Here is a 12,739-nt window from a genome sequence, read left to right as displayed (position 1 = left end):
GATGAAGTCTTCCCGCCAGGCATTTGATAAAATATATCCTGCAGCTTGGGGTAGTGGCCCTGCAGAGGAGTTGAGTCCAACAGAGTCTGCATGGCTGTGCGGAGGTGAGTGGGTAGAAGGATGAGGACAGGGTTGCAGGGTTAATTTCAGGCAGAAAAGAAAGTTAAGATGAATGGGTTCTATTCAGAATTTGAGGAGACTGGTAAACCGCTTAAAGTCTCATTCCTGCTGTTTTCCCATCTATTTAGAGACAATTATGGAATGTGGGGCCGGAGAGGACCTCAGAGATTGTCTGTTCCTCAGAGGTCTCAGAGCTGGGCAGTCAGTTTTTCCCTCTGCCCCCAGCTGTTACATGTTACACCTGGAAACATAAAGAAGCCTTCCTTTATCCTGCAGCACTTCCCCTCGATACTGTTATTTCAGTGTTTCCCTCTCTGCCCAAAAAAACTTTTCCAAGCTTCTTATAACTACAGTGCCTCTTATTTAAAACTTTCTCTGCAAAATTAAAAATGATAGGTGAGGAAAAGACAATGAGCTCATAGTGTTCCCCTAAAAATAACTGACTGCTGGTGGGAGAGCAAACAAGTACGGTCTCTCTGGAAAGCAACCAGGCATTATACAAGAGGAGCTTTAAAATGCTTAGTATGTGATAAAATAATTCTCCTTTATGACATATCCCAATAAAATATCAGACACTTAATGCATACTTACTTGTAAAGATGATCACTGTGTATTACTTGTAATAGCAAAAACAAATTAGAAAGACCCCAAATATCCTATCAAAACAGAATTGCTCCAAAAAACAATATAAATTGGTGTTAATATCCCAAAAAAATATAAAGAACTCATACAACTCAACGGCAAAAAAACAAGTGATCTGACTTAAAAATAGGCAGAGTAACTGAGTAGACGTTTTTCCAAAGAAGACATACAAAATGGCCAATAGGTACATGAAAATGTGGTCAGTGTCACTAATCATCAGGGAAACATAAATCAAAATCAAAATAAGCTATTGCCTAATACTTGTTAGAATGACTATTACCAAAATGACAAGAGATGTGGGAAAAAAGGAACCCTTGTGCACTGTTGGTGGGATTGTACATTGGTGTAGCCACTATGGAAAACAGTATGGAGGTTTCTCAAAAAAATTAAAAACAGAACTATCATGTGACCCAGCAATTCTACTTCTGGTTATACACCCAAAGGAAATGAAATCATTATCTCAGGAAGATATCTGCATCCTCATAATCACAGCAGCATTACTTACAATAGCCACGACATGGGAACAACCTAAGTGTCCACTGACAAATGACTGGATAAAGAACATGTGACACACATACACACACACAGTGGAATGTTATTCAGCCATAAAAAAGAAAATCCTGCCACTTGTGACAACATGGATGGACCTTGAAGGCATTATATATACTAAGGAAAATAAGTCAGAGAAAGACAAATACTGTATGATCTCACTTATATGGGGGAAACAAACAAACAAACAAATCATTTCATAGCTACAGAGAACAAACTGGTGGTGGTTGCCAGAGGTAGGGGGTGGGAGAAAAAGCTGAAGGTGCAAAACGTAAGAATTTTCAGCTATAAGATAAATACGCTCTGGGGATGTAATACATAGCATGGTAACCATAGTTAACAATACCGTACTATATATTTGAAAGTTGTTAAAAATGTAGACTTTAAAAGTTCTCATGAGAAGACAGAAAATTGTAAATATGTGAACTGACTGATTTGTATACCATGGTCAGTACAATGTTATATGTCAATTATATCTCAATCAAACTAGAAAAAAATTCAACAGAACATATGTAGCCATTAAAAATGAAAAATTAAAACTAATTCATGACAAGGAAAGTCCTCATGAGATATATTAAGTGGAAAAGACAGGCTATAAAGTTATTACATGCAATATGATTTCTACTTATAAAAATAAATAGATAAATGCATAGAAAAAGACTGAAAAGAAATATATTTAATATTAACTAACAAGAGATTAAAGTGACTTATTTTCTTTTCTGTACCTTTTTTGCATTTTACAGAGACTCATAATTAGAAAATTCCCTTTTTTATTAAATAAAACAATACAATTCTGACTATAAGTGTATGGATCCCAGTGTTACAGGATATTTTTTGATGTCTAGAAACTCTCCTTAATATATCATATATGTAAACATCTTAAATCATAAACAGCTATATAAAATGAGTTATGGGCCACTTGCTTTGCTTTGCTAGATTTTCAGTTTCTAGAGTGCTGGAATTGTTCTTTTAAAATACTTTGTACGGTAACATCTGTAGTTAATGAATATTAAACCATTCAACCAGTTAGAATCAGAAGTTATTTTCATTAATATTATGAAAAAGTCAACAGCTCCTTAAATGATTTTTCCATTCCTTAAATGAAATAAGCCTCCACAGTGAGTTTTAACAACTCTGTAGAAATCTAATTTCAACAATCTGGACAAGTTTGTTCTCGCTCTCCCCCCCGCCTCTTAAATATTAAATATGTAGAAGAGTGACCCTGCTGCACTGGGTGCCTAGTGACACACACAAATCAGCTAGAATCCAGGAAGGGGAGAGGTGGATCTCTGGCTAAGAGGGAATGGGAGGGTGCATCCTTGGCCTTTCTTGCTGCCCAGCCAATTTCTCCCAACTCTGTGTCTTACAGACTATCAGTGCCTGTCATCTGTTCCTTCACTTTCAACACCCTCCTCAGCCCACAAGATAAAAATCCAGCCAATTACTGTGTAAGATCTACTCTCTACAATCTGACTTTCTTTCCAACTGAATCACAGGCTACTACGGCCCACGAAGTCTCAAAACAAGAAAGGTGGTCTCTTTAATAAAGGTACTAACGGGTATTTGTTGAGTTCTTAAGGTGTGACATCCATTGTGTTTAGCTCTTTATTGGTATAACAATTCTTTGAGGTAGATGCTATTACTATCTCTGGCATTCAGAAAAAGAAATAGGGTTAGAAAGGTTAAGAAACTTGCCAAGTCACAGAGCTGGTAAATTGATGGACCTTGGACTTGCATTCAGAGGTTTGAGTCCATAATAGGGGCTCTTAACCTCAGCATAGTATTGCCTACTTAACACCTCCTCTGGTTGCACACTGTGCACCTGCCTGTCTGCTTCTGATTCAGCTGTTCTCCCATTCCTGAAGGCTTTCCTCATGTCTCCATACTTCAAAGATCCTATTTTAATCCTCCATATACTTCAAAGATCACTTAAAGACCCTTTCCTCTGTAAAATCTTCCCTGCAGATTCAGCCACCATAACCATCTCTCCCTCATTTCAATTGCTATAGGATTTAGAAGTACTCATTTGGCCCCTGGCATTTACTGCCTCATGTTGTCAATCTCATTCTATGTACATTTATCTCTTCAGCTGGATCAGGAGCTCCTCGAGGGGAAAAGCTTTGGAACCAGGAAGGCCTCGAATGACAGCTCTTGGGACGGGCTATGTAACCCTTTTAAGCTTCAGTTTTCTCTCATAAAAATTAAGACTGCTAGCCTTAAGGATGCTGTGAGTACTAGATGAGATATGTGAGAGTGTCTGGCATAGCACTGAGTGCAAAATAGGAACTCAAAAAATATTTGCTTCCCTTCTTTGTCTGGGGCTACCAAGTTTGTTACTTCCTTGTAATTGTGCAGACCTCTGCATATCCTGGGTTCATTTAATCCTGGATGATTTTCATCTGGAGAGAAACACTAGTATGTTTAGCTCTTGTTTGCTTCCTGGCAAATGATCATCTCTATACTTAGCTACTATACTGATGAACAATTTACTTTTAGATACATAAAAATCGAGGACTAGCCTCAGATAGTTATAAAATAATGTTCTATTACTGTATTAAACAAGTAATTTGGAAATGAGCATTGAAAAGAAATCTTTAATCTGTCTGAGGTAGAATACATAAGATTATCAGCAGGTCAACAGGTTTTTAGGCTTTGGTAAAGTCAACAAACTATAAAAACCCACTGGTGGATGCTGTCTGGAATACTTTCTGGGTAAGGCACTAAAAGAGAAATACATTCGGGAGAAGTATTGTATAATACCTATATTTCACCCACAGAAACTGCATTTTTGTTTCAACAAATTTTTATACCAGCCCTCAACTAGAATGGGAGTCCTGGGGGGCTGAGACTCAATTAAGTGAGAGGGAAATACTCAGCACATCCAGCTATACAATTGCAAATTGGTGGAATAATTGTGGATCCACTAACCTGCTTACAGCAACTGGGATTTGAATGTATTTAGATGGGCACGTGCACTGCAGTTTCCAACAGTCCTTATCACTCCCTACTGCATTATACCTGCTGGCAGCTTTAGAGACTAAAGGCTGAGTTTCCAACTCCTGAATTAACACAGAGGTCTGGTTTCACTACCTCACACATGTGGTTTCCCAAACTCACATAGGGGTCAGGCAAACTCCCAGCTCTGAATAGGAGTATCACCACCTCTTTTCATACCTTGTTTAATGAGTTCTTTAATCCTCCCTGGAGTTCCTACACCAAGGTGTACCACACGTTTCTCCAGCAATTTTACCTGCTCCTGGACCTATTCCAAAATGATGGAGAACAAAGAAGAATCATCAAAAAGTTCAATCACAGCCCAATTTAGAGTATTTACTGTAAAAGCTAAGAGGCAAAAAAACAAATGGAGCTACCCTTGTTTAGGGACAACTTCCAGGGCAAAGAAGAGTAACATCAGACAGAAAAGCATCTCCCTAGAAAACTGGTAAATCTTCAAAGAATCCAGGGATCAAACCTCAGCTCCTGTACAGAAATCTCAGAGTATAGAGGAATGTTGACTGTTGGGATAGATGAAGGAAAGGCAAAGAAAACCAGAATGGTTGCTAAATATGTTATACAAGGGAGGCACCAAAGAACATGCTTGCTAAGGAGATAAGGAAAAGAGGCTGAAGCAGAGAAACTGAGGTCTGGAGGTGGCCTTTATGGATCACTTTCATCTCTCACCAGGAATGATATGCCCTTGTTTACCTTTATATGTTTTGCAAATAATTTCATAACTTTGCTGTCTCCTCTGAATGCAGTCATTGACCTGATGAAAAAAGAATAGATTAACACATAAGAAAATTCACTACTTAAGTATTACATCTTGATTTATTCAAAACATGTGCATGTATGTGTGCACATACATGCATATGTATGTGGATACACACACACACACACACACAATTCTAAGACACATATACACAAACAATTCCCATCTCTGGAATAGAACTGGGGTGGCCTTTATTCAAGCATGTATCTGGGTTGGCTTCTAACTCTCATACACAAGGTTAACTTTACTTAGGTTTCCTTGATTATTATTGTATTATTTAATTATTTTATTTTGGTGTGTAGGGGGGGATTAGGTTTATTTATTTATAGAGGAGTTACTAGGGACTGAACCCAGGACCTGGTGCATGTTAAACACGTGCTCTACCACTTGACCTATACCCTCTCCCGGTTTCCTTGATTATTGAAACATGTAGATCTGTCCTTCACTTCTGTTAAAATGAAAATAACAGTCCCAAAATGGTGTCACTTGTGCTGCTCTCCAACTGCAGTATCAGCCTCTCCCAGAAATGTAACCTTAATCAACCACTCTGGAATTTCTGGTCAAGCACCAGCAAGGTAATCTGTCAAGTGGGCCCTCTCTACCCACCAGAGTAAGACAAAATCCTTGCTGTTCCCTTCCCCTTCAAAAGAAAATGTCCTGGCCTAAATATAAATCTTTTCTTTTATTAATAGATCCCTTGCTCCACCTTTTTCCTATAAGAACCTTTCATTTTTGTACAACCCCTCGGAATGCCCCTCCTGTAGCTAGAGGGGATGCTGACTGATTCATGAATCACTGAGTAAAGCCAATTCAATCTTCAAATTCACTCAGTTGAATTTTGTTCTTTTAACACCTGTAACACAAAAGTTCTATATTTTAGGCCCCTTGCAGAAAATTTATCTTCAAACTCTGCAGTATAGTTCTCATACAAAATTTGGTTGTGAGAAGTATCTTAGCAGTGATATCAGCCCGAGATCTACGGAACGCAAGGGCACATACAAAGGTCTGTCTGTGGCTGTCCTGAGGGGGCAGAAATGAGCTGGCAGGGGTTAGCAGGAGGGCTTATGTCCTTCATTCAGAGTAGCCCCCCGCCCCCACTTTATCTACATTGCAGAGTGAACTTTTCTGTAAAATTTTATATGTGGAAATGCTTTGGGTATAAATGGGTGTAAAAGAATAATCTTTTAGTTGATGTTTGGGAATAGAACTAACATGGGAATACTGCTCAGAATGTTACTTTCCTTTATATATCATTATTATATTTGAGAAATGCTACTGGCCAGTAGGACTACATAAGTTTGCAAAATAGTGACTCATGCTATACAAACGAGTTCTGTTGCACTCAAGTCTGCACTTACACACGCACTTTCTCCATGGCAAGGTTAACTAGGAAGACAATTCAGAGAACATATTTAACATAAGTCGTGGTTCTCAAGAGAGCAGACAGTCTTACAAAAGTTAGAATTATTTAATGTTAGCCTTTATGAATGGGGCTTCTTGTGCCTGCTCAAGAATCACTTAACCTTGAAATGGATCATTATATCACTGAAGACACAGAAAAACACTGAGAATGGGCAAATGAAGTACGACAACATAGTGTTTTTATGCCCCTCAAAAAGGCATTTATGTACAGTTAAAACTCAAATCGATGTGACAACTTGTTTTTATGAGGCCACCTCCAGGCCCACCTCTTTGCCATTAGTGCTTGAATCTGAAAGGAGTTCTGTGGTGGTAGTTCTTGAAGGAGTGGAATGTCAGTGTGAATTCTTATGATTTCAGAAACAGCAAGTACAGCTGTCCAGAAGCAGTTGGAGTTTTGAAGATCAATTATGCTTAGAGCAGAAATAGTTGATACACTTTTGTTTTATTGAGAGGGTGTGAGATACAATTTAATGTGTTGCCTAGTGGGAAAGGAGGGTTTGAAGGACTGGTAACTAAGCTTAAAAACTACTCTACTAAATTCATTGTCAGATTAGTTCATTTAGAAAAATAGATGCTAAATAACCACCAAGAGTCTACATTTGCACCTCAGTCTATTTGATCAAGCTCCTTTTCCCTCAGGAATTGGATTTTCTTTTGTTTTGTCTCTGGTCAAAGCCTGGCGCAGAGTCTGGCATAGAGCCTGGCCCTAGGAGAGGGTGAGTCTCAGTAAATCCCACTTTATTCTGATGGCTCTTCTCTGAGAGCTGAATGTTACCACAGATCCAATGGAAGCCTTTTTGTTTATTCTACAAAAAAACAGTAAATGAAAAGGTATGTGAAAGCACTTAGTAAAGCCCCAACAAATCTTTAAAGCGGAATTTTTACATTTAAATTTTTGGTCCATTTGGCATTTGTCTTGGTATAAGAAGTGAGATATGGCTACCAAGTTGTTCCAACACCAATTATTAAATAATCCAACTTTCCCTCTTGACGCGGCACTCTTGCCACATGCTGCACTTTCAGATGCACATGGGTCTATTTCTGAATGTTTGATTCTGTACCACTGTTCTGATCTGTCCTTCATGCATGTGCCAGTTCCACAGTTTTAATTACCGAGACTTCATTTTTTTTCAAATAATCTGATAAATACTACAGGCATAGAATCCTTTCTAACATTCTTGTTCAGAATTTCCCCAGCTATTTTTAGTTCTGTATTTTCTCATATGAACTTAGAATTAGTTTCTCCAGTTTGAAAAACAATTTCATTGAAGTTTCATTGGGAATCTGTGAAATCTGCAGATTACCTTAAGTAAAACAGACATCTTTACATTGAATCTTCCTATTCAAGAATATGGTATGCCTTTTTGTTTGTTTAAGATCTTCTGCATCCCTCATGTAATATTTTCTCTATCTAAATTTTGGTAAGTTTATTCCTTGGTGTTTCATTCTTTTTCTTGCTATTATTTTAAATTAAATCTTTTCTTTCATTATTCCTACAACTGGCTGTTGCTTGTATAATCTCCGTGCTTTTACCCTTGCCCTCTACAATGTGTGCTCTCCACACAGCAGCCAAAGCGATCCTTTAGAATGACTATTCACATCATATAACGTCTCTGCTCACAGTCCTCCAATGGCACACCCCATCGCAGGGCCTTTTGTACTTATTGTCCCCTCTGCCTGAAACCCTCTTCCTCCAGATATCTGCTTGGCTTTCTCTCACTTTGTTTAAGTCTTTGCTCAAATATCAATCTCCTGAGAGAAGTTTTCTGTGACCACCCTTTTAAAAGTAGCCCCCATCCTCTTTGCCATGCTTGATTTTTTTCTTACATAACTTATTATTATCTGAGATTATTATGTATGTTTATTTGTTTACTGTAAGTTCCATGAGAGAAGGGACTCTGTGTATTTTGTTCATTGCTACATCTCCAGAATATAGAACATACCAGCTTGGCACGTATCAGTTACTTCGAAAACATTTACGAAACAGAGTAGGTGAAGCTTCCCACCTGATGAGCTCCAGGGCTCGGACGGCAGAGCCACAGATAATCAGCATCAGGACCGATTTCTTCTCACTGTGGTTTTTCCGAAGTTTCACCCACTTAGGGCAGACTGAAAAGAGGCCGTAAGAAAAATATTACTCTAAATATAGCAAAATAAGGTCCCCAAAGTTGGATATTCTCCAATCACTTCTTTATTGTTTAAGTAAAATAAAATATAATGAGCATTGTTTAGATTCTATCCTATACTGATTATTCTAGATATTAGATTAAAACGAAATACTAACTTATACCACAAAACACATAATATGCTAAGTAGCTAAATGTGACTAGTTTTAGGACTAAGTTAAAAAAGTCTGTAATAATACATTTTCTATATTTTATGTTTGATGCTTGAAGGCAATGTTGACTAAATAAGGAAAAGAACTCTGATTTAATAATGTTAAATTTTAAAGGGATACTCGGTGTAAGATATAAAATGGAAATGATATTAAAATAATAGCAAACATTTATTAAACACTGACACTGTGATAAGCACTTTATGCAAATTTCTCTTTTTTAGTTTTCATAATTCAGTGAGATTGGTTGTATTATTATCTACATTTACATTTGCTGAATTTGAGGCTAAGAAAGGCTTATGAACTCAAGTTGAATGTCGTCAAAATTGGTTAGAATTTGAAAGAAGAATGTTACATTTTTATCTCTAAACTGTTCACTGTTGGCCACAAATAAATGACTAACTAGCATGAAGAATCTAGTTATTACTGCCTACATACAATATTTACTGAAAAGGTCAAATTAGACTGTCTACGCAATAGGCATGGTCTGAGCTCTGAACATGGGAACAGAATTTCAGAATCTCAGAGCTGCCTTCAAGATCATATAGTCCAAATTCCTTGTCTTTCAGATAACAAAATTGAGTCCCAGAGGAGTCCTCAGTGACTTGTCTTGGGTCAAAGAGCAAATTAATGGGGAACCTGGGACTACAAAACTAATAATTTTTTGGATTCTAAGACCAAAACTTTTACTGTGTTATAAAACAAAAAGAAGACCAACATGCCAGAGAAAATAAGAATAAATTTAAATAAATAAAAATTAGTATCAAGATGGACCTAAAAGACCTTCATTTAAAATCCATTTAAAGTAGAAACCTGATTTTAAATGTAGTTTTCTAAGTTTTTATTTTAAAGAGATAGACCTTATGTTTTAATGGAAATAATAACTTGATAAATAATTTTAAAAAATGAGTTTACTTACTTTCTTTTAGGTATGATGAAAGACTATGAGTCAAATCATTGGCCTTGAGGAAACAGGAGTCTAGAAATATAAGAAACATGCTTTGTAGAATATTTTGCCAACACATACATAATCAAAATAGATTAAATGTGAAAGATGTATTCTTGAACAGGTTGTACATTAGTGAAATGGGGACTCAGATATTTTATCTTAAAAGTGTTGTCTAACATTTATACAACAGCAACAGCAGCAGCAAAAAGTAAATTTCTAAATGTCCATCATTTCTTAGAGTAGTGAAATAGAAGCTTGCTGTATCATTCAGTTGACTAATAAAATATCTTTATTTCCAAATCCACAAAATAGGCACTATACAAAGGCAAAGCTGAAATAGCTAACAAATCTAAATGGAAATGCTGAAACTCACTAGTCATCATAGAAGTGCAATTAATACAAGATGAGATAACACTGCACACACATTAGAATGGCTACTGTTAGAAAGATGTATAATACCAAGTGTTGGTGAGAACGTAGGATGATGGAAACTCTTGTGAACTGTAGGTGTAGGTATAAACTGGTATAGCTATCCCGGAAAGTAGTAAAATTAAGATGTATACACCAATGACCCCAGGATCACAATTCCTGAGTAAATAATGGGAAGAAATTGTTGTGTGGTCTATAAATAGACATATTCAAGTCTATTCACACTAGCATTATTTTTAATACTGGGGAACTAGAAGCAGTCTAAGTGTCCATATAGGAGAAAATGGATGAGCAATATATAGTAGATGAAATCAGTAGACTACTACATAGCATTTTAGACACAATGAACTAGACGTAAATAAAGCTATACAGGCATATCCTGAAAAAGTGTTAATTAAGGAAAGAAGCAGAATGAGAGGTTCAGCACATCACTTAAATATATTATAAAATGTATACACATGCAACAACATGACATATTTTATAAGAACATATACATATTTTAAAATGTATATTAATACCTTAGAGTGAATGTCTATGGAGAAAGGAAATTGGAGTGAGGTTTGGGGAAGAGTGGGAATAATGCATCAAAATACAATATAACACAACACAATGAAAGACAATGTGACATACTACAATAAAACATAGGGGTCTTGCTCAACCAATGATGATCATGATCTATCAATTATGTACCTGAGATGTATAAAAAAGCAACATCATGTTTATCATCCTAATTCTTTCTACAAAAAAAAAAAGTTTGTCTATAAACACAGCAGAGTGCTAAGGAGTAAATTATTACTAAATTAAATGAAGCTTATGTTGTGACCCAGCATACATAACTCATAGTATGTGAGTACCTATCTTCAAAGATGTTGCCCTCTATACTGTTATAGAGCCTTTGAATTCTTTAAAACTGTAATCTCCCAGGACTGGATATGATCAGACTCACCTGGAGAACTTTACAAAAGATACAGATTCCTGGAATGGATTCCTTTTTGCGTAGTGAGTCAGAATTCCTTGTGGGGAGGGCCTGGGAATTTGCTTTTTAAGTTCCTGGGTGATTCAGTTGTGGCTGGCCTACAGGCATTTAGCACTGATCTAAACCACACTGCAGCTCTCAGGAGGACAGCTGAGTTAGCTCCAAGTGACTCTTGCCTCAAAACTCTAATTAAGTTCCCATGTGTATGACATTAACAATGTACAGTGTACAGTATTAATTGAAAAGACATGTTCCTGCCTTACAGACATAAACAACCTCAAACCACAACCAAGTTAGATGATCGGCAACTAAATAGGAACAATATTTTATTACTTACATCCACCTTATATTTATGCCCCTTTCTGAGCCTGTTTCAAATAATTGTGTGTCCCTCCTCTCACCTGATGAGAATTCCTTTGTGTCCTGGGTCCTAACAGTGTAGTGATGGGCCTTTTCTCTAAAACCTTCCTATGATGTGTTCATTCACTGTGGCTGAGAATGGCCTCATTTCTTAACTGAAAATGAAAACCAAATTTTTTTTGGCTATAACAGTATTTTTAACATATTTTAAACATTTTCCCCTAAGCCAACCCATGACCACACATTCTTGCCTAATTATATTACTGAACTCTAATGATGATAGATATAATATAATGTAAACTCACTATGGAACTCAAATGACTCTTTCAAGGTTTCTTCTGACCTCTACTCTCTACAATTCTAGCAAATTAAGGTTTATAATGTTCCAAGAGGTTACAGATAGCAGCAGTCCCATTATCTTTCCTCAGGTGAAGGTAAACTAACAAAGAACTACAAGGGAAAATTGACACTAAGTCACAGTAAAATCAAACTTCAGTTACACCTTGAAGAGGCTTTGTTGTAACACTTGGTTTCTGAGATAGAAGAGCCAGGACCTAGCTCTCGTGCAGAGGAACTGCTGTGCTGAGAAGAGTGGTCTCTAACTGCTGTTGGACCTTCTGATCTCTGTAAGTGGAAAACTCCAGAAACTGCACATGTGGAAATGAGCTCCTTCAACCCCCTAAAGGATATTCCTTTTGGAAAAGGAACAGACAGGGACACTGATATCTCCAGCCTAACATGCATTTTTTTTAAAAAGGCACATTATTACAAAGAATTATAAAAATTCAGGGAATGGGCTGTTTTTCAGCTTCTCAAGACTCTAGAAAGCATACAGTTGTCATGGAAAAAGGAAATCAAGCTACCTTTGACTTTTTCCAAAAGCAGTATGAGATATCCCTAGTAGTCTACACATAGCTTATCTGAAGCAGTGCTACCCAAACCTTTTGTGCTTTGATTTTATAACATCTCTTTTCCTCAATCTCTGCACAAAAGAGTTACAGGATATAACATTACTTTGAAATTAATTAAAATTGGTTGTTTTAAGAATTTCCCAATATCTTTTAATTGTAAATATTCTAATACAGTAGATCTCAAATAATAGCAGGCTTAAGAATCACACGGGGTGAGGTGTCAGCCTTGTTAAAAATGCAGAATTTTGTCCTACCTTTAGATAGCTTACTTGAAAAA

At 36.7% G+C, this 12,739-nt stretch overlaps 1 protein-coding gene across 13 annotated transcripts in view; it reads right to left on the bottom strand.

Moving 5' to 3' along the window:
- Window positions 1-12,739, bottom strand: part of COL8A1 (collagen type VIII alpha 1 chain) — a 497,220-nt gene that overhangs the window by 2,022 nt on the left and 482,459 nt on the right. For all 13 annotated transcript variants that reach the window (XM_074361898.1, XM_045503840.2, XM_045503835.2 and 10 more), the window contains 4 exons: window positions 9,757-9,816; window positions 8,509-8,611; window positions 5,017-5,077; window positions 4,486-4,573 (listed from right to left, as the gene is read on the bottom strand). In XM_074361898.1, coding sequence (XP_074217999.1) covers window positions 4,486-4,573; window positions 5,017-5,077; window positions 8,509-8,611; window positions 9,757-9,816 — 312 coding nt within the window. The remainder of the gene's footprint in view (window positions 1-4,485; window positions 4,574-5,016; window positions 5,078-8,508; window positions 8,612-9,756; window positions 9,817-12,739) is intronic.

Source organism: Camelus bactrianus, chromosome 1 (genome assembly GCF_048773025.1).
Source record: "Camelus bactrianus isolate YW-2024 breed Bactrian camel chromosome 1, ASM4877302v1, whole genome shotgun sequence".
NCBI classification, from domain to species: domain Eukaryota; kingdom Metazoa; phylum Chordata; class Mammalia; order Artiodactyla; family Camelidae; genus Camelus; species Camelus bactrianus.
The sequence above is the reverse complement of the archived record's forward strand: the minus strand, read 5'-3'. Positions and strand labels throughout refer to the sequence as shown.